The 21,534-nt window shown below is 33.8% G+C and overlaps 5 protein-coding genes and 1 long non-coding RNA gene across 9 annotated transcripts; 3 read left to right on the forward strand and 3 right to left on the reverse strand.

The window, feature by feature from the left end:
* Positions 1-221: 221 nt before the first annotated feature.
* mRNA-cap (mRNA capping enzyme) lies at positions 222-3,121 on the forward strand. Its single transcript, XM_014233552.3, has 8 exons — positions 222-586; positions 739-1,541; positions 1,611-1,746; positions 1,805-1,943; positions 2,006-2,178; positions 2,246-2,346; positions 2,417-2,610; positions 2,683-3,121. The coding sequence occupies exons 1-8, from the start codon at positions 398-400 to the stop codon at positions 2,943-2,945; spliced, it is 1,998 nt and encodes a 665-aa protein (XP_014089027.1). The 5' UTR covers positions 222-397; the 3' UTR covers positions 2,946-3,121.
* A 566-nt stretch (positions 3,122-3,687) lies between these two features.
* Dus2 (Dihydrouridine synthase 2) lies at positions 3,688-5,731 on the reverse strand. 2 transcript variants are annotated; one of them, XM_014233545.3, is made up of 8 exons: positions 5,636-5,731; positions 5,394-5,564; positions 5,037-5,337; positions 4,859-4,980; positions 4,633-4,803; positions 4,376-4,541; positions 4,097-4,311; positions 3,688-4,027 (listed from the first exon to the last, which is right to left on the reverse strand). In XM_014233545.3, coding segments are annotated over exons 1-8 (1,398 nt in total). In that variant the 5' UTR covers positions 5,637-5,731; the 3' UTR covers positions 3,688-3,776. The 2 variants fall into 2 exon arrangements, with proteins under 2 accessions (XP_014089020.2, XP_014089019.2); XM_014233544.3 differs by having other exon boundaries at positions 5,394-5,698.
* Positions 5,732-7,506: 1,775 nt separating this feature from the next.
* LOC106616699 (uncharacterized) lies at positions 7,507-9,478 on the forward strand. Its single transcript, XR_011396466.1, has 2 exons — positions 7,507-8,325; positions 8,406-9,478. It is a non-coding gene; the product is annotated as an uncharacterized lncRNA (long non-coding RNA).
* Positions 9,479-10,262: 784 nt separating this feature from the next.
* On the reverse strand, positions 10,263-14,569 carry Rubicon (run domain Beclin-1-interacting and cysteine-rich domain-containing protein rubicon). 2 transcript variants are annotated; one of them, XM_070109929.1, is made up of 10 exons: positions 14,257-14,569; positions 13,282-13,893; positions 12,589-13,203; positions 11,972-12,527; positions 11,823-11,902; positions 11,452-11,759; positions 11,220-11,387; positions 10,945-11,142; positions 10,728-10,881; positions 10,263-10,626 (listed from the first exon to the last, which is right to left on the reverse strand). In XM_070109929.1, the coding sequence occupies exons 1-10, from the start codon at positions 14,473-14,475 to the stop codon at positions 10,438-10,440; spliced, it is 3,099 nt and encodes a 1,032-aa protein (XP_069966030.1). In that variant the 5' UTR covers positions 14,476-14,569; the 3' UTR covers positions 10,263-10,437. The 2 variants fall into 2 exon arrangements, with proteins under 2 accessions (XP_069966030.1, XP_014089042.2); XM_014233567.3 differs by having other exon boundaries at positions 11,823-11,905; positions 14,257-14,568.
* A 253-nt stretch (positions 14,570-14,822) lies between these two features.
* On the forward strand, positions 14,823-19,858 carry Vps50 (vacuolar protein sorting 50). The gene is made up of 11 exons (XM_014233537.3): positions 14,823-14,946; positions 15,005-15,286; positions 15,488-15,805; positions 15,879-16,067; positions 16,139-16,225; positions 16,288-16,869; positions 16,934-17,446; positions 17,526-17,636; positions 17,701-18,024; positions 18,103-18,215; positions 18,281-19,858. The coding sequence occupies exons 1-11, from the start codon at positions 14,881-14,883 to the stop codon at positions 18,627-18,629; spliced, it is 2,934 nt and encodes a 977-aa protein (XP_014089012.1). The 5' UTR covers positions 14,823-14,880; the 3' UTR covers positions 18,630-19,858.
* LOC106616720 (uncharacterized) lies at positions 19,385-21,379 on the reverse strand. Of its 2 annotated transcripts, XR_001330693.3 has the most exons (3): positions 20,895-21,379; positions 19,694-20,833; positions 19,385-19,632 (listed from the first exon to the last, which is right to left on the reverse strand). XR_001330693.3 is itself a non-coding variant. In XM_070109931.1 (2 exons), exons 1-2 carry the CDS (start codon positions 21,258-21,260, stop codon positions 19,943-19,945), a joined length of 1,257 nt encoding a protein of 418 aa, XP_069966032.1. In that variant the 5' UTR covers positions 21,261-21,379; the 3' UTR covers positions 19,385-19,942. The 2 variants fall into 2 exon arrangements, 1 of the variants encoding a protein (XP_069966032.1); XM_070109931.1 differs by having other exon boundaries at positions 19,385-20,833.
* Positions 21,380-21,534: the final 155 nt, after the last annotated feature.

Here is a 21,534-nt window from a genome sequence, read left to right on the forward strand (position 1 = left end):
TTCAGTGCTTAGAATAATTCAAATAATAATATAATAGAAACCTAAAAAATATTGAAAAATAAGCGGAACAAATAATCTGAATTACTTAAAAGTAATAATAATTATTAACAAATTATAACTCAAGATTTTGGTATGTCAAAGTGCGTTAGGAAAATTTAGACCAAGAAACAAAATCGATAGCTATCGACTAAAATTGTACGTCCATCCTCTTCGAGTATCAGCTGTAAGTGACAGTATAGTGCAAATTTTAATTTATTGTGTCTGTGGCTTTGGTTAAAATTGTGTACAAAAAATTAACAAAAAAGCTACCGTGCGTGTGAAATATAAATAGTGATTTTTATTGTGCAGTTCAAAAGCACACACCTCTTTTCCGGTGTTAAAGTGCTAATTTAGAAAGATGTCCCGAAACTCAAGACCTGGGCCAATACCAAATCGATGGCTAAATTGCCCACGAAAGAGCGAAAAATTAATTGCTGAAAGATTTTTGGCATTTAAAACACCATTGAGTAGTGCATTCGATGATCAAGTGCCAATTGAATGTCTCTTTCATCCTGAAATGATTTTTGACTATTTTAAAGCAATAAAGGTCTGTACTAGTACCCTGCAACGTGTCGCCAATATTGTAGGCACAACTACTTTTTTGTTAACATATGTATATACATATTCGATTTGGCTGTTGTAGATTAATATTGTATATTATTTTCGTATAATTTTGTCAATAATAATTTGTAATTTTAGTTAAAACTGGGCCTTTGGATTGATTTGACCAACACAACGCGTTTTTACAATCGTCAAATTGTTGAATCACGCGATGCTCAATATGTCAAGCTACAGTGTCGCGGCCATGGAGAAACACCTTCACCAGAACAAACCCAATCATTTATTGAAATAGTTGACCGCTTCGTCAAAGAACGTCCCCTTGAAACTGTAGGCGTACATTGTACACATGGTTTTAATAGAACGGGATTTTTGATTGCTTCCTATTTAGTGGAAAGACTGGATTACTCAATTGAAGCAGCAATAGCCATATTTGCAGAGGCACGTCCACCAGGAATTTACAAACAGGACTATATTAATGAGTTATTTCGTCGGTACGATGAAGAGGAGGACCCTCGACCAGCGCCTACCCTACCAGCTTGGTGTTTAGAATATGATGACGGTGATGGAAATTACGCAAATTCCTACGACTCGCATAAGCGTAAAGCAGACGACGTAAACAACGTTAATGGCGATGAACAAGAGGAGTACGAAGAAGATGATCAAACAGAGGAGGAACCGGGCGTTTCCAATGGTGGTGGCCGTAAAAAGAAGCGACGCAGGGAGTTAGTAATTAAAAATGCCACCTTCATGAGCGGCGTTCCAGGTGTAGTGCAAGTAACTGATCAACCAAGGTTGGGAGATTTACAGCTAAAGGTACAGGAAATGTGCGGTTGGGAAAAATCAGGTTTTCCTGGTGCGCAACCGGTATCTATGGATAAGAATAATTTAAAACGTTTAAGCGAGATACCATATCGAGTGTCATGGAAGGCGGATGGCACGCGGTAAGCAGTATATTCGCATATGTGTTTATAATATTTATTGTTACTACATTTTTAATTATTCCACCACAGGTACATGATGCTTATTAATAAACGTGATGAGATTTACTTTTTCGACAGGAACAATACTTGTTTCCAAGTTGAAAATATAACATTTGTCAAAGCTGGCAATTTAGGCCAACACTTAGAAGACACACTTTTAGATGGAGTGAGCTATCAAATTAAATTTTTATTAAACAATAAACCTAATAATTTTATTACGTTAGGAAATGGTAATTGACAAACTCAATGGTGAATCTATACCGCGCTACCTCATATACGACATAATTAAAATTTCGAATTATGACATCGATTCGAAGCCCTTCTATCCCGACCGGCTGAATTGTATCAAAAAGGAAATTATAGGTGTGTTTATACCTAAACGAACTAAACTTACTTTGTACATCTCTTCAAACGCATATTTTTAGAACCACGCTACGAGGCTATAATCAAAGGACTGATCAATAGACCGTTGGAACCATTCAGCATTCGCAATAAAGAATTTTGGGACATTCGCCAATCTGCCTCTTTACTGGGTGAAAAATTCTCGAAATCGTTATTACATGTACCCGATGGTTTAATTTTTCAACCTTCAAAACTAGTAAGATTGAGAAAAAATAAATGAACAATTAGAGCAGCTGTCATTTCAATAATAACACATTTTCTAGCCCTATACAGCTGGCGTATGCAACGACGTACTTAAATGGAAACCTAGTAATATGAACTCAATCGATTTTCGTCTTAAAATAAAAGTGGAAAGTGCCCCGGGGTTAGTGCAATGTTTTATTTCATATATTTTTTTCAATATATACTAAAACAATTTCGTTTTTTTTACTCAGCATGTTAACTGAGAAAGTAGGCTACCTTTATGTCGGTGGAACAACAGAATATTTCGCAAAGATGAAATATACAAAAGCATTAAAAAATTTAGATAATAAGATCATTGAATGCGCCATAAATCAGAAGGGCGAATGGGAATTTATGCGCGAACGCACAGACAAAACGCTTCCAAATGGCTTTAACACTGCCCAGTGTGAGCTACTAACCTCAATTACACAAATTATTAATTTATAAAAAAAACATTTTCTTAACTATTATGTTACAGCGGTTTTGGAAAGTATTCGTTATCCGATAACTCAGTCTGGTTTACTGCACTTTATTGCCAACTATGGACATCGAGATGACAATGACATGATGCCACCACCACAGCGTCAGCCTCACCATACTCAACATCATCATCATCATCATCATCATCATCATCAGCAGCAACAGCAGCAGCAGCAGAGACACAGCCAACTACCCGTGCAGCAACATCAACAACCACAACTACAAAACCATCATCAAACCGTCAACCGTCAACAAAAATAAGAGAGAACACCATGAACCGCAATAAATGTTAACAGTAAAATAGAACTTTTAAATTAAGTTTAATACACAAATTACGCAAATTTTATACGAGAGTATAAAGTTCAAAATAAAAGCAAGATAACCATATTGGGAAAATATATGATTGAAAGCGTAACATAACGCTTTACGTAACATAATTAGATCACATCTTATTTAAATATGCGGTTATCATGTATTAACCTACGCTTTTCATATTTAGACCCTGGGCCACGAAGTTTGTAACACGCAGAAGAAAACGTCGGAAACCCTATAAATTGCAGATCTGAATAATCAGCATGCCGAGCTGAACCGATTTAGCTGTGTCCATCTGTCTGTATATATGTATGAAAACTAATCCCTCGGTTTTTGAGATATTAATCTTAAGTTTTGCACACCGGTATCGGAGCATTATAGCATATATGTAGCTCTCATACAAACAGATCGATCAAAATCCAGTCCTTGTATGGAAAACTTATTGGACGAGATATCTTCACGAAATATTGCCTGTATTATTGTCCAAGATAACGGTACAAATTTGTTCTGAAGAAATTGTTCAGTTTGGTCTACTATAGTAGCATATAGCTCACATACAAACTGATCGAACAAAATTAAGTTCTTACATGAAATATTTTGTATTTATGAAGGGTATTATAGCTTCGGTGAAACCGAATTTAACGCTTTTCCTTGTTCTGACTATGAAACATTAGATAAACAATTGTATATGTTGTATTAGCAGTGCAGCTCAAATAATTAGTTTCATTGTATTCATTGCAGTAAAAATATGTACAAACAGTATTTACATTAATCAATATATCACCGTAATATGCTACCATTTTTTATCAAATCACCTTCCGTTACTTCGCCGATGTCGAGTAAACACACCAGGGCTGCACCTTGCTCGGCTTGTTTTTTGTTTTTTTCCCAAAATGAGCTCGTATAGCGTTTGCCATTGAACGTGCAAATGGCACGAAAAAGTTTATCAATACGTTGCGTTTCATATTGCGCTATGCTTATGTTGTTACGACCAGCATACGTGTAGAGCTTTGTTTTTGGCAATTGTGTATCTATGTATATATTGTGAAAAACAAGTTGAAAACAAGAAGCAAAAATTGGCACATTTTTTTTATACAGACCGCTATTATAATTTGAACGCAAGAATGCAATATTATGTTGAACAACATCAGCCTCTAGTGGCGGTATATCGATTTTTTTGCGCTTTTTTTCGGGACCTTCACTGGGGTCGTCATCAGGTATCATGCCAGGCGCCACTTCACGTCTTCCAAAGTTTCCACGTTCTTTCAGTTCCAATTGTTTGCGATAACAATAATCGCCAAGCGACCAGATTTCACTGCAAGGGAAAATATCTTGAAAAGACATTCAATTCATATATCTATATATGTAACAAAACTTACCACATTTGTTGTAGCGTTTGACACTGTAAAAATTGCTTACCACGCGGTGATTCTTGCAACTCTTTTAGTATATTTTGCACGCAATATTTCGTGTTGTGTGCAGCATTATCGTAGTCGACACTCAGCTTTAAATACTTAACAATAATATCATCCATTGGCAGCATTCCTAACAGATAATTAATATTTATTATATATTATATATATATATATATAGATATTCTTTTTTTTTTTTATTAATTAATTTAAAAAATAATTACCTTTTTTTCGGAAAATAGACACGTTCAATTGTGCAGCTCTACCTACCATAACACTTGTAGCGCCGCACAAATCGCGAAAGCTTATTAAATCTTTATAATTTTGAAATTCTTTCGAACCGCCATTTGCAATCACTGGTATATCGACCGCCTTCGCAATTTCCCGTATAAAATCTATTGAAGGCGTAAAATGTAAATTAATTTATTTACTAATATTTGTAATACTTGCCTGGGTGTGGCGCGTGCTGTGGTCGTTCATCTCGCGTACGCGCGTGTATCGCAATAGCAGCTATTCCTGTAGTTGCAAAACGCTGCACCAGTTTGATTGTATCATTGAGGTCTGGTAAAATTCTGTATTGCCTTAAATTAGTCTTATTTTCATGAGTGTGTAGTCAATTTAAACTCACCTAATTTTACAGGTTACTGGAATGCTCAAATTTTGGCATAATGTAGTTAGGATATGCTCCGCCTTATCTGGTTGAGCAAGTAGTGCTACACCCATTCCTCCTTTTATGGAGAATTCTTTGGGGCATCCCATATTTATATCTAGCCCGGCAATGTCATTTTCGACTAACTTGCCTACGCTTAATGCGCGTTCTGCGTCACTTGTTCCTAACTGCAGTACAAGTTGCTGTCGTTCCTTTGCGCAAGTGCGAAATACAATTGTGCCATCACTTCGGTCGACAAAGTCAATGGTACCCAATGCAGCTGTTATATGTGAAAACATTAATTATAATAAAATCCTAACACATATACACGCTTACCATTTACACGCCTTTTACTTCGCATTAACTTCAAATCAATTAATTCTTCTGTATAAACAATGTCAGCACCGAATTCTAGCGCCATCAAACGCATTGGTAAAGTTCCAACTCGAACCATCGGTGCCATTATTACCATATTGCGATAGTCCAAAGTTGTGCCATTTTCACCCACTGTCATTTTTTTTAATAAACGTACAAAATTCTTTAAATTCATCAATTTACAGTGCGAAATTTATATATACTTAGTTGTTTCAAATAGAATTTCTTTGCATATACAATCTCTTATCGCATGCTTTGAGACACTCAGCTGATTCATTTTTCCAACACACTTCATTGATTAAGGTTCGTTCACATGCAATTTTCGCCGTTACTTTCAAAATTGTATCGAGATTATACTTTCGGTAATTTATTAAAAGAGGATAATTTCCACTGATTTATTCCTAATCAGGGTTGCGAATTTTTTAATTATTAAAAGTCAAATTTTTTATCCCAAACATTTTGGATTAAAATTTAAAAAAACATTTTTTAATTTAAAAATTTTAGTAACATATAACAAAATTGTTTTTCAAATTAAGGGTCGGCTTTAGTATACCGTCTCAGGTTTTCGGGGATAAAATGGGCGGTCGGCTTTAGTTTAGCATCCCACGATTTCAGTGTTAAGAGGGGTATGGTTGGATAGAGGAGATTCTCCAGATCACGAATATGCCGCCGGAAACTTATAGTTTTCGAGATATTTGCATTTTTAGTTGAAAATTTCACAAATTTTATTTTACAATTTCTAGATTTATGGTAAACTTTTCTTTTATATTATGCACTTATTATACACCAACACTTCACTTCAATGTTTCTACATATTTATTTTATATTAAATATTTAAGTATTTGCTTTAAATAAGCATTTAATTTTTACACAATTTTCGTTATATGAACAATAACAAATGGGTTCCATGTTGACAGCTAACAAGTTTTGCCATATCTATTATATATATATATATATATATATATTTATATTTTAAAAGCGAATTAAAATTAACAATAAAAGAGTTTTATACCCCATATACATATACTATAATTTTGTTCATTCCCTTCTATTGATAAATTATGGTATTGGATTGGTATTTTTTTGAATCGCGGCCGAAGCGCCAGTGCGGTAAGAAGTTTGACGCGATTAAATTATGAACACCCCGGTGGTGGACGGACCAGGGTTATTTTTTTGAAGCGCGTCCGAAGGCCGCCAGTGCAAAAAGGAGTTTGACGCGATTGATTTATGAACACCCCGGTGGTGGACCGACCAGGGTTAATTTTTTGAAGCGCGGCCGAAGGCCGCCAGTACAGAAAGGAGTTTGACGCGATTGAATTATGAACACCCCGGTGTTGGACCGACCAGAGTTATTTTTTTGAAGCGCGGCCGGTGCATATAAGAAATCTAAACAAAAAGAAAGTAATGTTAAAGAGGGTATATCACTTCCTTTAAACTGCAACTTTTATTAAGGATAATTATAATAACAATGAAGATTTTGAAAATTTGATATATGAATACATATGGCCTAAAAATATAGCAAATCAGCATCATGGTGAAATTATCAGATGCAATAAAACCTACGTTTAAGCCATAAAACCTTTTTCTTTTGTTAAACTGGAAAATTTAGTTCATAATATTTTGTAGAGGGTAATTGGGTTTTTTATTTATTTTTATTGCTTTCATTCGTTTGGATATGGCAACACTTATTATCTGACAACATGGAACCCATTTGTTATTGTTCATATAACGAAAATTGTGTAAAAATAAAATGCTTATTTAAAGCAAATATTTAAATATTTAATATAAAATAAATATGTAGAAACATTGTAGTGAAGTGTTAGTGTATAATAAGTGCTTAATATAAAAGAAAAGTTAACCATAAATCGAGAAATTGTAAAATAAAATTTGTTATTTTAAACTTAAAATGCAAATATCTCGAAAACAAATATCTCAAAAACCAGTGTTGCCATACTAATATATTAAAAAATAAATAGAGAGATTACAGAGAACGTATATTATAGAGAGAACGTTCATATATATATATATAATATAGTAGTATAATATATTAGTATGGCAAGAAGCATCTGCAAGAAGCATCTGCTGCCATTTGTCCTTTTCTCTCTTCAAATGATTTTCCATGTTATATATATATATAATATACGTTCTCTGGTAGAGGCAATGATATGGAAAATCATTTGAAAAGAAAAAAGGACAAAGTGGCAGCAGATGCTTCTCTTCAAACTTCAATCATAACATTGAAGAACAAAAAGTGAAGCGATAATAACCAATGTTTTTGCACCTTACGCATTGGAATTCCTCAAGTCTAATTTACAGATAGCCCGATTCATTTGTTTGTCGACCAGCGCTTTCAATCGCAGAGCAATCAAGATGTTTTCTGTCGTCATTCGTTATTTTATATGGTAAAATAATTGAACTTTTACAAAAAAAAGGTGAAACGTCGGATATGATTTTTTCATTCATTAAAAGAGCCTTGGAAAATCTTGATTTGACTGATAAATTGATCGCTTACTGTAGTGACAGTGCGCAAATTAATTTCGGTCACGTTGATCCAAAAAGTGAAGGAAATGTTTTTGCAAAATTAAAGAAATTAAAATCGAACATAGTTTATGTAGGTTGTGCAGCGCATATCGTACATAATGCGATTCGTAACGCATGTAATGCACTCGATGTTGAAATTGAGAGCAGTGTTGTTCAGATCTACACTCATTTTTACATGCACTTCGTTTGCACAGAAGCATTGAAGTCAATCTGCGAGATTTCTGGAGACGAATACGATCAACTGGTTGGTTACTGCAAAACTCGGTTCATTAGCTTGAGAGAAGCTTTGGCGAAAACCATTCGAATGTTCCAACCTTTGAAAACGTACTGGTTCATTTTTGCTTATGAACAGGTGAAAATATATTTTTATTTACTAAAATTTTTTCCAAAGCGGAAAAATATAATATTTAATTATTATCTCATTAATTTTAGACCTTGATTTTCGAGGAAACAAAAAAGAAAATTGAAGGCGATGATATTCCAGCAGTTGCAATTTACAAACACTTGCAACATTTAATGAACAATTTGCAAACATCCAACCAACACAATTACTTTCATATGCAAGTAAAAGCGGAAATGGAAAACCTGAATAAAGAAGACTATGATTTGAAACATTTTTAAGTAGAGGCGAGTAAAATTTTCATTTTACACCTCAATTTTAGTTTTCTCATATTTGCCTTCAATATGTCAATCAGGTGATTTCTACTAATATCTTGAGGCATGGACTCAACAGTTTGCTCATGTAAAACTATTTGGTTGGGTGCTACTCACTGATAAACTCGACTGTGAAAAAATTGAGAAAACGTTTATTTTCCTCACAAAAAATTATATTTTGAAAGCATCAGACACTACTTCACTTAAGCTGTTCGAACAATTCACTTATATTTCTCAGTATATAGTAGACAAACGAATTGATGAATGAAGCAAAGAGCAGAAATCTGCTGACAAACGTTGGGTTTAATGTTTTACTTTTCTGTTGAAGCAAAAAACACCAATCGTTGAGCTTTCAGAGATCGTTGAATACGCTCTGGTACTACCAGGAACATCGGCACCAGTGGAACGAAAATTTTCCACAATTAACAGAATGTGGACATACGAAAAAACTCGCCTACAAGTCAGCAGCACCGTGAAATCGATTTTATTTGTGAAGAAAAATTTTAAAATTTCTTGTTTGGAATTTTTCACTCATTTAAAATTGCAGCCTGGGCTTCTTCGAAAAATCAGTCAAGAAGAGAAATACGTCAGACCGAAGACGTCTTCAACAATGCCGGAAAGACCGCCCACTTCATCAACTTATATACAAACGAATAAACCAGACAGTGATTAAATTTTTTAATATTACTTTGCTTTCTTTTTAATCATTTCCATTCTTTTCGAATAAAGTTGTGTTGCTTTCCCCCCCTATCATATGTCGCGATTTTCAGTGAATTGTAATATGGATAATATGTAAAAACCCGTCCCGGATTTTGCCGGAAAAAATATAGTCACTTAAAGTTAAAGTTAAATACACTTCCTTATCGCTCTTTTACTACATTTGATTAAAAATGCAGGTTTTTTATAAACTTCGCTTTAAATAAAATACATTTTGTCCTTTTCATAAATATGTATAACCAATAAGAAAACATTATTTATAATTAAATATATTAAGTAATTTGTATTTTATTTTTATAAAAAACTGATTTTGGTCTAATAATGTTTTCGTTTTAAGTTGTTTTACTAATTACTTTACTAATTTTAAAATAGCACAGATATTGAACGCTCAAAGTAAATATAAATACAAATTCGATAGTTATTCATTCAATAAAATACTTTCGTATACATTTCAGCAAGTACCACAGTTTAGAATTTTGATTAGAATAGTACAAAATGTACATATATATAAATTACAATAAAAATAAGATTACTCACTTAAATTTCGTTTAATACTTAGTACTGTATAAAAATAAGCTTTGAAAGCTATATATTATAAATGGCAATATTTGCTCATTAATAAAAAACCGACAGCCACTATATAACCTAAAAAAATGTTTAATGGAGACATATTTAGACTAAACTAATTTCAAAATCTAAACATCATTCGAATTTAAAAGAGTACCTCTTTTAAAGACTTTTTAATTATTAAATAATTATAACAATAAAATATAATTTTTTTCTGTAATCGTACTCCAATAAATACCCTAACATTTGATTATATAGTTTAATACATATAAATAAAATAGTGATAAAGATAGAACTATACAGTATTTGTCTCCAAGTTGAATTACAATAAAAACAAAAAAAAAAAAACAATTTTGCGTACTATTTTTAGTATTCTGCTAAGCAATATTTACAGATCAAATTCTACTAGTAATATCTAAATATTTGTACGTATATACTCTTTTTATAATATTTGCGTTTGTATTATATTCGAATTTGGATAAAGGTACATTCGGATTTTCGGTGCTGAACTTTGTTGCATTGCGTTTCAGGTAACAACAATCTCTTGTCTTTTGGTTATTCTTTGGCATCTACAACACGTATTGGACATTAACTTCCAGCAGCTCAAATGAAAGCAAGAACCACAACGATCACAACGAAACACATTTTGTAGCCATGGATATATCACTTGATCCTTTTGGCAAAATTCACAGTGAAATCCACGGGCTGTACACAACTATTATCAAAACAAAATATAATTAAAAATATAAAATTTGTTAATAGTCTAAAATGTCAAAAAGTATTATATATAAATCGATATTTGTTGTTGCAACGCACCACACAATTGAAAATATGATGTTCACATTTTTCAATGAGTTCATCGATTGAGTGTTGCATACTTTTGTTTCGCACATCAATGAAATCAGACAATGACCAAATATCCGGATCGTTTGCAATGTGTTCTGGTATGCTTTCGAAGTAAACTTGCTCTCTATAAATAAAGATAACATTAGTTTGGTTCAATTTTAAAATTCTCGGAAATGATTCCACGCACCTGACAGCAAAACGGCAGGTCTTTACAAAATCTTTAACGAATTTCAAGTGAACACGCTTCTTTCGCGCGGATAATAGCCCTTTATTATTTATGTATAGGGCAGGATTTAAGTCTGGCACATAAAACAGCGGATACGTATACATCTGATCCAATAAGCGGTAAGAGAAAACGCTAACAGGATAGCACTTGTAATCCCAACTAAATGTATTGACACAAATACGTTGAAAACGAAATATGCAATATTGACCAACATTATACAGTATAAAGTCACTTACGATTGTAAAATTTTTGCAGGAATCGGTGATATTTGATTGCGATGACATCCGGTGCAATGATATTTACCGAGATACGTACAATAGCGAAAACTATTGATATATTGCCGAGAAACTCGCATTCCACAGCCTGCGCAACGATTGTTCTGCTTTTGTATCAACTCTTTGCGACTGTAAAAGACAAAAAATTATCAATTTGAAAGTCGCTTTCATTAAAAATCATAAGCAGTAGTACTTTGACGAGGGATGATCCGTAAAGATAATTTGTTGGCGTGGTGGAGCCCAATAACGTGTGCCGCGTGTAAGCGGTTGTATCACATTTTCATCGGGATTCGAGGTAGGACTATTATCAGGCATTGGCAATAGTTGTTGCGGCGTATCTTCCTCTGAAACCAACCATTTCAACTCGGACACTTTAGGCAGATGTTTGTCATTAAATTTGGAAATAAGTGAGAGCCCAACCACTTCAGCAGAAAGTGAATCTAAACAATTCTCATCTAACTCTGCGTAAGGTATATGTTCGCTGGCTTCATCGGGAGAAGTCTAAATTTTGTTTGGTATATAATTAGGTTTGTTAATTTTAAATGTAAATTTCTGAATACATACATCAGTTTTATGTATACGACTGTTTGTATTTTCACTGCTCAAGCAATCTGTGGCGATTTGGGTAGTTGCAGATTGACTTGCTTCTAAAATATGTATAAGTAACATAAGTAAATAATCTATAAAAAAACTACAATATTATTGAAAAATACCTTTTCTACGACGCCACTTTTTCTCTGGTTCGGTGCTGTTGTCCCATTTTATATGTTCCATTGCTGATATTATCGCTTCCGATACACGAAAATGTGCATTTTCTTTTTCCAAATCAGTGTTATTTCGAGACATTTGCGAAGTTTCTAAAAAGTCTGTTAACGATTGTTCATATTTTGGCAATGGTTTCGAGGTTTCAGTTAATTTGGCACCACTTTTCACTGTTATATCCGTTGCTGAATCATTTGCTGTTGTTTTATAATCTAGCGTACTTATACCATCCTCAAACAAGCTTTGGGAGTGCCGTGAACGCAACTTTTGTCCATAAACTGGCATGAATGCATCGAAGACACCAGACGAGATTTTCGAATTATCTGCAGGTTGTTTCAAATTACAAGGAAAGGCTAATGCCGCAGTAAAACCATTAGTTTCGGTATCATCTAAATTGCTAACATAACTGTTATCATTTTGATTGGATATGGACCAATGGGTATATGTGGGAGGAGTGCTGAATAGATTGCATAGAAAACTGCCTAAAGGGCTTGCACTTTTCGCTTTCTGTAAGAGATAATTTACATTTATATTTATTATATTTATGTACAATGATATTGGGTATCACCTGTTTGAGTGGTTCAAAACCTTGCGGTATGGTACATGGATCGGTTGTCGAGTTTTCCCGATTAAAACCACTTTGTGGGATTTGAGTTTGTTCATAAGCCTGATCGGTCCAGATTTTGATATCATCGCAATTAATTAATTCTATGCGACAGGTAGGTGCAGTATTAAAGGAAGAAATGGAGGGCGTACGTGTTGAGGAAGACGATCTCTGCCTTAATTTAGCTGAAGCAAATATTTGCTGTTGGTTTTGACAATTTTTCGAAGACAGTTCGATGTCAGTGAAATCGCTTCCAGAGCACAATGAATTTGATGTGGTTCTTGTGTTGGTAGTAGAATTGGAATAACAGGAACTACTGTTATTACTTATTTTAGGCGTAATGACAAGAGTAGGCTCCGCATTAAAATCATTTGATTTAACAAATAGCTGCCTATTATTTTTTCGTAAACAATTTTGCGACTTAATAGCCATTGTTTTAGAACGTGGTCTAGGCTTTTCGTCGAAAAATAATCCGAACGATACGTAGGGTTTGTATAGTAATGTTGGAAGGCTTTTCGTTTTACGAAATGTTAGTAAAGCAGGGACGCTCGAATTCGATGCAACATTTGTAAAATCAGTCTAAATAAAAAAATATCAAATTTTAATATACTTCGATATAGTATTATTATATTAAATGTACAAAATTTTCTTAATTACCGTTTTACGTAAATCGTTTTTTGTGGGGCTTTTCTCCACATTCGTTTCCTCATATTTTTCACCAGTCTTTCTAATATTTGTATTTTTAGATGGAGAAATGGAGAATGTGGGATGTGAAGAGGTCCGGCTGTGCTTACTGCTCGTTGTAGTAGTCACGGATTTTGGACTGTAAAGTTTTGTATCTATTTGACTTATCAGACTGTATTGGTTCAATTCTACAGCTGATAAGCAAATAAAAAGTGACGTCGAATACGCCTCATTGCGTAGAAATGCTTCTTTAGTGTAGTATGTATTGATCAACTCTTTTTCTGCAACCAAAACTTGCAAACAAACACTTAAGCAATTCGACTGTAAATTACGTAGCACCCAGGAACAAAGGAATCTTTCAATTGAATACTGTTCACTGTCATTAGTTGCAGATGATGCACCCTCATTTTGTTTTATGCTGCTCCCATATGACGCCGGTTCTATAGAGAAATCCCCTGCAATTGAATCACGAATCTGCGCCGATCTACAAACCCATTCAAAATCTTCCACAAGCTTCTTAAAACCGTCGGGGCTATCAAGGTAAATATTTTCACTAGAAAAACCAATTGTTGGTTTACAGTTCGCCTTAAAAACGAAGAGACATATTTTTAAATTATAATGCTGTATATAAGAACTACTATATAGTCATAGAATATCAAATACGAATAAGTTTCAACAGTAAAATCTTTTATTTCTATTTAGTAATAGCCTAGGCATTTAGCACTCAATCATTTCACATTTAGCTTCTTTTTCATCAATACGTATTTAATTCAAGGTTTATCTTACTTGAGTACGTACGTACATATAAAAATTATACCAACTAACACTTAACTGCATATCTATGTAGCAAACAATAAATCAATGAAAAAATATGTTAATACTACTTCCAATGCAAATAGAAACACACACTTTTCACAACATAAATGGTCCTTAGAGATGATATCTCACCGTTATAGTATCTCCTGATTTTATACTCAATCCATGACGCAATATCTCCACAGTGGCTGTTGTTATGTTTTCATATGAGGATAAGTTGTTTTCATTATTAAGTATGACGGTTGTATGTCGCTCGTTTAGGAACCATAATCCACAAGATTTTTTCAAATTGGCCAATAGTACTGGAAGATCCATCTCGACATTGTTAATGTTCTCACAAAATGCTGACATTTTGCTATTTATTCATTTCAAATAAAAATATTTGTTAGAAAAGACATTCATCACTCCATGAATATAATTAACTATAGTATTTTCTTGGTATTTTTACGCTAAGCATAGCGATTTAATAATAAAATCGATTACAGTCCAATATATGAAATCGATAAAAGATTAATCAAATTAATTTCGGTCAACTTCTGACTTACTACATTTAATTTTTTTATATTACAATGAAATATAAATTAATAATATGATTTTTTTTATTTAATGAAGATATTTAATAAATGACATTTTTGAAAAACTACAATAAATTCTACATTAAAAAACCAGTTTCAATGCAACCCATCATCCTTCTTGAACTGTCATTTTTATTGTTAAACATTTGCGAACTCTCCTTCCAACGGGTTTATCAGAAAAATGCATCATCCAAGAGCAAGAATGGATGAAATTAAAACAAAGTTTATGGACTTGCTGCATAAACAGGTATTTATATATCTTTGATATAGTTTGAAGAGTTATTTCACACCTAAAAAATCTGCAGACCAATAGGCAGTTGAAAATACCAGCTATGGGTTTCTCCGATTACTTCATACAGAGTGTCACAACTGAGCCTACGGAAGTTTCTGCAAATAAACTGAAAGCTGAAAGCAATGGACCATCGTTATCACCAAGTGGTAAAAGTGATGCATCTAATTCCGATAATCTTAATACTAATGCCCACGCACAAAAATCCGACCAGGAAATACTGGAGAGTATAGAGGAAATATATTTTCAACCGGAAAGGGAGGAGGGGCGCAATGTGCATGGTCAATATGAACTTCAGGTGAGGTAAAATAGTTGTAAAGTTGCTGTTTCAAAATGTATGAAAAGTCGACATTAACATCGATGAAGGTGTATGACGTAGTCACTTAAGAATGGAGACGTGCATATGTCTCAGAAATGCTGTAAAACCAGTTTTGTCTCTTCACAACTGATGCACTATGTATATATGTATATATATATTTGTATTTATTTTCTTTTGTAGAAAGTTCTTAGTGACGGTGTAAATTTTCAATTAATTGATGGAACGATTGCACAATTGCGAACACAGCATAAAGTTCTATCAAAACAAGTACTACAAAACATATTAGAGCAACGTAGCGCTTGCAACGAGGAGTTTGCATCCATTAATGATATACAAAAAGAGCTGGAGGAGTCCCTGTGGACTTGTCGAAAAGCTCGTTCTTATTTAAACTATGCAAAAGTCAATTTAACCACAACAAGCCTAGAAATATTAGCATCTTATCGAAAGCGTGAAATACTTAAAGAGCTTTTAAATACTTTGCTCGCAATTAAAAAGCTGGTAAGATTGTTTTAACTTCGGTAATATATGTAAATGCAGGGAATTAATTATCATTTATTGGCATATCTTTTAGAAATCAACTGACGTCGAAGTGCAAAAATTTCTTTCCGACTATAATTACTCTGGTGCAATTGGTTTGCTGCTTAAGTGTAAAGATTCTGCTGCTGAATATATGCAATACAACTGCGTGCAGTCATTGAATAAGAAGCTACAGGAAACACTTTTGCTAACCGAGTTTCAGTTAGACACAGTTCTCAACGAGGTGGATATTTACTGCACAGATTAATGTAATTTTGTTTTTTATGACTGTTTACCTATTTGCTATATTTATAGATGATTTTGAATTTTGATATGCGAAAGTATGCGAAGCTGCAAGAAGCTTACAAACTGCTGAACAAATCTCTAATTGCTATGGATCAGGTTAGCTGATATAATAATATTGTTTGTTTTTCCAATATCTAATATCTCCTTTTATGATTCAGCTGCACATAAATTTCATCTCGGCTATACATTCCTCTGTAAACTCAGTTTTACGCGCCTATAACGATCCTAATATTGATGAAAATATGAAATTCCTTTTCGAACAACTTTGTGAACAAGTGACTGTGGACAAATACATTTCTTGCTTGATCAGCTTATGCAAAACATTCTGGACTATATTGGCGTCCTACTATCAAATTGTTGTTTGGCATCAAAATTATAAACTCTATCCTATGGACATGGAAGACTCGCCCGATATATATATACAGGAAAAACTGAAGAAAGGTCAATCACGCATTTGGAATGATATTCTAACAAAGATATGCACTTTCCTACAAAGCACCAAGCTGAAAACGCTGAAGTATGATCAATTCATACAAGTATTATCCATAGTACAGCGTTTAAAAAAAGTTGGTTTGGAGTTTTGTGGTGAACAGTCCGAGAAATTGATTGAAACAATGCAAGTGCAAAGTCAGGAATTTTTCCAACGTTATCACATAACATGCCTAGAGGAGATATGTCTCTTTTTGGATAATGAATCGTGGACAATGGTGGATTCGTTTGTTAATATACTTCAGCTGCCGGTGAGATAAATGACTTAAAGCAATGTTAATTGAATTTTAAATGATTTTTTTTTCATACTTGTAGGAATTTCGTTCTGTACGCAATACGTTAAGACGGCATAAATCACCGCCTGTCGCACACTTGATCGTCTCAGCGACATCGGTAAATAATTCACCAACAAGCAATAACAATTGTGACGAGTTAGTGTCGGTGCATTCGCAAGACGGTGGTAGTTCCATTTACGGTTCCTATGGTTACTTTCTGCGTTTCTCTGAGAAGAGTTCACCATTCGATGGCGGTCTGGATGTGGCTATGCTTGAAGAGGACATACTCTCCGGAATTGTAGACGAGGCATCCTGCTACTTTTCAGAGGAGAGTGATGACGAGCAGAAAAGCATGCAAAGCAAATACGAAGATGAAGCTGGCATTACGTGTGTTATTGTAAACAATACAACACTGAATGTATTCCGTTGCATTGGCCGTTACCTACAAATGTGTAAATTGTTGCATTGCATTTCACCGAAAATTGTGGCGAGCATGTTGGAATTGATGGATTTTTATGCCTATGCGGTGCACGAAATTTTCGGCAAAGATGCAGTAAGTTGATGAACGTCAATAACCGCTGTTGCAATAGTGTTTTTTTTGTTGTTGTTATAAATGTTAAATTTTTTTCTAGCCCGTGACGATGGAAAAATTTTACAACGCACGTCTTGAGCAAAAACTCCAAACAGTTCTGGATAATGTTGTAACAAATATAAAAATTTGGCCACTAAACTTTTCATCACTGGTGTGTATGCCACCATTAACACTATAACATTTTTCATAACTCAAACCGTTATATTTGATTGCAGATTAATAATGAGCTGGCGAATCCAGATACTCTGTACGGCCTTTCACAGCGCATAGTTGCGATCGAGAGTGGTCATTGTATGACACAGCAGTTTCAAACACTACACAATTACCTCAACCATTTGTTACCGCCACAAGAGAGACCAATGCTAACGGCTTATTTCGATTATATTAAATTCATGACTGATATTGCACGCCCAGTGTACACCTGTGTTACATCGCGCGTCATTGATTTGCCAGCGGTATTAGCAATGATCACCAAAGTGAAATGGGATGTCAATCACGTCAGCTTTCACCATAATAATTATATTGATATAATGAATCGGGTGTGTATGATTTATTATAAGCATTGATTTATTTTTTCTCGAGTTACATTTTCAATTAATTATTTTGTGTTATATTAGAATATTCAAAGTTTTGCAATGCGTTTGGAAGAAATCGCAAAAGAAATAAATCTACCTGCGGAAACTATATGGAACTCCATGGCTCATGTCGCGACGCATTTGCTAGTAGAAGGGTAAGCATATTGAACTTATAAAATTTATTAAATAATATTTTTATATCATTGTGGTTTTCATACAGTTTCTCGAATGTAAAAAAATGCTCCGCCGGCGGTCGTGCGCTAATGCAACTAGATTTTACAAATTTTATGTCCATACTCGAGTTGATTTCAAATCAGAAATATCCGGCGCATCGCATTTATGTTGACAGTTTTATAAAAGCATATTACTACTCAAATGAACAATTCGAAGAATGGATTGATGCACAGCGCAATCTGGAGCAATATTCCACAAAGCAACTAACCAATCTCATACAATGCGTTTGCGTTAGCGACAAACGCACCAGACAAAAACTATTACAATTATTAGGTGGTAATAACACTAGTGTTGGAAATGGCAATAATCTCAATTTAAGTACAAGTAGCACATAGTTGGAATAATTTAAGCCATGCAAAGCTATATTAAGCGCCAACTACTTGGCCACTGCACAAATATTTATAATTTACATATCCACATTTGTATATTTTGTGCTGTTCAATGCTAAGTTAATGTCTCGAAACATTCCACTTTTTATTTATATTTGTAGGCAATTTTTACAAATCATTTATTGTTATTTATGTGTACATTAGGGTGTCCGTTATTTCCCAAGTTGATTTTGTGTTTGCAAACGCCCTCTTAAGCTTCAGTTTTTGCTTTACAAAAAATTATCCAACGTAAACAAACTCTTTATTTTCAATTGAAACCTGCCTAAATCATTTTACTTTTCCCATACATTTTACATGAGATTTTTTGATCTTTTGCAATAAATTTTTTATCTCCCAAGCAAATAAACCTACAACTTTTAAAAAATTATATTCTAATACAAAATTATCCGCTCTACAAAAAAGGTCTTAATAATTAAAGTTAAAGTTTTCCATTGAATGTACTGTATTCATACAGTACACCATGTCGTATGAGCAACACAGAACGTATAAATCGCTTGTATGAATGCTTGGATCCTTTTTGTAGGCCAAAAACTGAAAATTCGGGAGGGCGGACCCCTATTGTACATATTTATTAACACAAATTTATTTATTATCTATTTAATCGATCTCCTATTAAATCTACATTACTCGAAATGATGTACTTCAAACTCTCTAAAAACTCTCTTCACTTATGATATTGATAAAAAAAAATTTCTTTACACTTCGTTAAACGGAGTAAGCTTGTGTAACTTGAATCTCGAAACTTTATTATCTCTTCTCATATACCTATTTTTATATATACTTACATTTAATAGTCAATTTTATTTATACACACATATTATATATTATTATATTTCGATTATGTACCTTATTAGCTTGTTATATAACTTATATTTTGTTCATCTGATAACTACTATATGTTGGTACATGAACTAATTTGTGGAGCTTGACGGACAAATATTTCTAGCATCTGTAATAAAAAGCAACAAAAAGTAATATGCAACATATTATACATATACATACATATATACCTTATACATTAATACATCGCTGTTAATGTACTGTAATCTAAAGTAAACGTATTTATAGCGCATAAATTTTAAAGTTGTATTATAAATGAAAAGAAAATATAAACGACCAACATATGTCGGCGATTGCGCTTACATATATGTTTCGGAATAAACGATATGGCTGAAGATTAAGATTTTTTTTCTTCAAAGAAGAACTTTGTAGGTATAATTAAATTACTTTATCAATATTAAATATAATCTACTAAGCATCTACCGCAACACCTCCGTCATGATTGTAGCGCGCTTTTGCTTGCCAATTTCATCTTCTTCACCTGCATGTTTTGTTATTGCTCCGTTCCCAACTTTGGCCCAATTAAACTGTATATCTTTTAATTTGCGTTCGACATATTCGTCTTCCATGTCGACGCATAGATTATGTAATGCACACACTGTATCCACTATTTTACGCACTTCGTGTAGATTACGTGCTTCCAGTGCATAAAGAGCGTTAAATCGTTTTGCCATAGAATCTAGCGATTGTTGAGCCAACAACAAAGCCGGTTGTAATGCCTTATTAAAAGCACGCTCCTTCTCATCGCTGGGTGCACCTATGGGACGCAATAGGTAAGGTTTGAGTGGAAAGCTTTCATCGCCAATGAGATAACTTCCTAGGGGCATTGTTTGAACGTTTAGCGCTAATGTTTGTCCTATAGGAGAGGTGTCGAATGAATACTCATCGGCGAGTACCAAAAAGCAATCGATTACTTTTTGATCACCATCACAAATAATTTGTAATACCACTTGTCGCTCCTCATTTTCAGCTTCGAGAAACACATCCAACTGTTTGGTGGCCAAAATGCCAAATAGTTGTTGAAATTTATTAAGCTGTTGATTTGATTGAAAAGTCTGTACGGTGTACTGACGCTTTTCTGGTGTACTGGGCCATTGAATTAATGTTTCGTATTGTGCGGAAATACGTCGCCAAAATAGGCGTATAACTTGTTGGCATACATGTTTCGTAATGTTGAATTTACGTCCAATATCTTCGAAATGTTCATCTGTAGACAGTTTCCAGAGTGCGAGTGAAAAAATCGATTGCGGTGGTGCTGAAGTGGGCAAATGCTCGCTGGGTAAATATTGCCGCAGTCTCTTGAAGATGCGCTTTAGAAAAAAAGAGTTAATTCAATAATTTAATATTATGATTGCTTTAATTTGTGCCTACCAAGAAAGTCATTTTACTCATATGCAAATATCCTTCAAATAGTGTCGTATTAAATTTGTTTAGTAAATTAATTTCGGTTAAAGTTTGACGCTTAATAGGTTCATATGGAGCAAATGGTACATTATTTTCCATTGTAAACTTTTTTGAACTCGAATTGTTTGGTATAACTCGCTTATCGCGGTTATCTTCATGTTTCCTGCGCTTCTGTTGCAGGAAAAAATGCAACGCCTCATCATCGGAGTCACTGCAAAGTAGCGGAAAATCCCTTTTGGCAAATTTATTTGTCCTGTCTTTGGTTTTGTTTTCGTCTATTAACATATCTTTCACTAAAATCGCGGCAATATTTGGCAACAAAATACTTTCCATTTTGGCGATATAAATTTATTCGCGCACTACTTTATGATTTATTTATTGCAAATTAGTTCAGATCCAAATAACAACAACACTACCCTAGTGGTATAAATATATGTATTAATACGATATATAAAAGGGTTTGTTTACAAATGGAGTATGTATAAATGTGTTCATTGTTATTGTTTACCATAGCTCTGTTCGCTTACCCACAAATTGGCAGCAGTTAAGACTGCATATTCTAAAAATATTACTATTAAAACATATTCTAATTGTATATTAAAGTATA

Source organism: Bactrocera oleae, chromosome 5 (assembly GCF_042242935.1).
Source record: "Bactrocera oleae isolate idBacOlea1 chromosome 5, idBacOlea1, whole genome shotgun sequence".
Taxonomy (NCBI): domain Eukaryota; kingdom Metazoa; phylum Arthropoda; class Insecta; order Diptera; family Tephritidae; genus Bactrocera; species Bactrocera oleae.

Coding starts and splice junctions, on each gene's coding strand:
- mRNA-cap (XM_014233552.3), top strand. CDS start 398: ATGTCCCGAAACTCAAGACCTGGGCCAATACCAAATCGATGGCTAAAT. Junction 1,542..1,610: donor TGGAAGGCGGATGGCACGCG/GTAAGCAGTATA, acceptor ATTCCACCACAG/GTACATGATGCTTATTAATA. Junction 2,347..2,416: donor AAAGTGGAAAGTGCCCCGGG/GTTAGTGCAATG, acceptor TTTTTTACTCAG/CATGTTAACTGAGAAAGTAG.
- Dus2 (XM_014233544.3), bottom strand. CDS start 5,607: ATGAATTTAAAGAATTTTGTACGTTTATTAAAAAAAATGACAGTGGGT. Junction 4,981..5,036: donor CCAGTAACCTGTAAAATTAG/GTGAGTTTAAAT, acceptor AAGGCAATACAG/AATTTTACCAGACCTCAATG. Junction 4,028..4,096: donor GCGTTCAAATTATAATAGCG/GTCTGTATAAAA, acceptor ATATATACATAG/ATACACAATTGCCAAAAACA.
- Rubicon (XM_014233567.3), bottom strand. CDS start 14,475: ATGTCAGCATTTTGTGAGAACATTAACAATGTCGAGATGGATCTTCCA. Junction 13,204..13,281: donor AAAACGATTTACGTAAAACG/GTAATTAAGAAA, acceptor TTTTTTATTTAG/ACTGATTTTACAAATGTTGC. Junction 11,143..11,219: donor CCTGCAAAAATTTTACAATC/GTAAGTGACTTT, acceptor CAATACATTTAG/TTGGGATTACAAGTGCTATC.
- Vps50 (XM_014233537.3), top strand. CDS start 14,881: ATGCATCATCCAAGAGCAAGAATGGATGAAATTAAAACAAAGTTTATG. Junction 16,870..16,933: donor TTAATATACTTCAGCTGCCG/GTGAGATAAATG, acceptor TCATACTTGTAG/GAATTTCGTTCTGTACGCAA. Junction 17,447..17,525: donor AAATTTTCGGCAAAGATGCA/GTAAGTTGATGA, acceptor ATTTTTTTCTAG/CCCGTGACGATGGAAAAATT.
- LOC106616720 (XM_070109931.1), bottom strand. CDS start 21,260: ATGGAAAGTATTTTGTTGCCAAATATTGCCGCGATTTTAGTGAAAGAT. Junction 20,834..20,894: donor TGAGTAAAATGACTTTCTTG/GTAGGCACAAAT, acceptor TTTTTTCTAAAG/CGCATCTTCAAGAGACTGCG.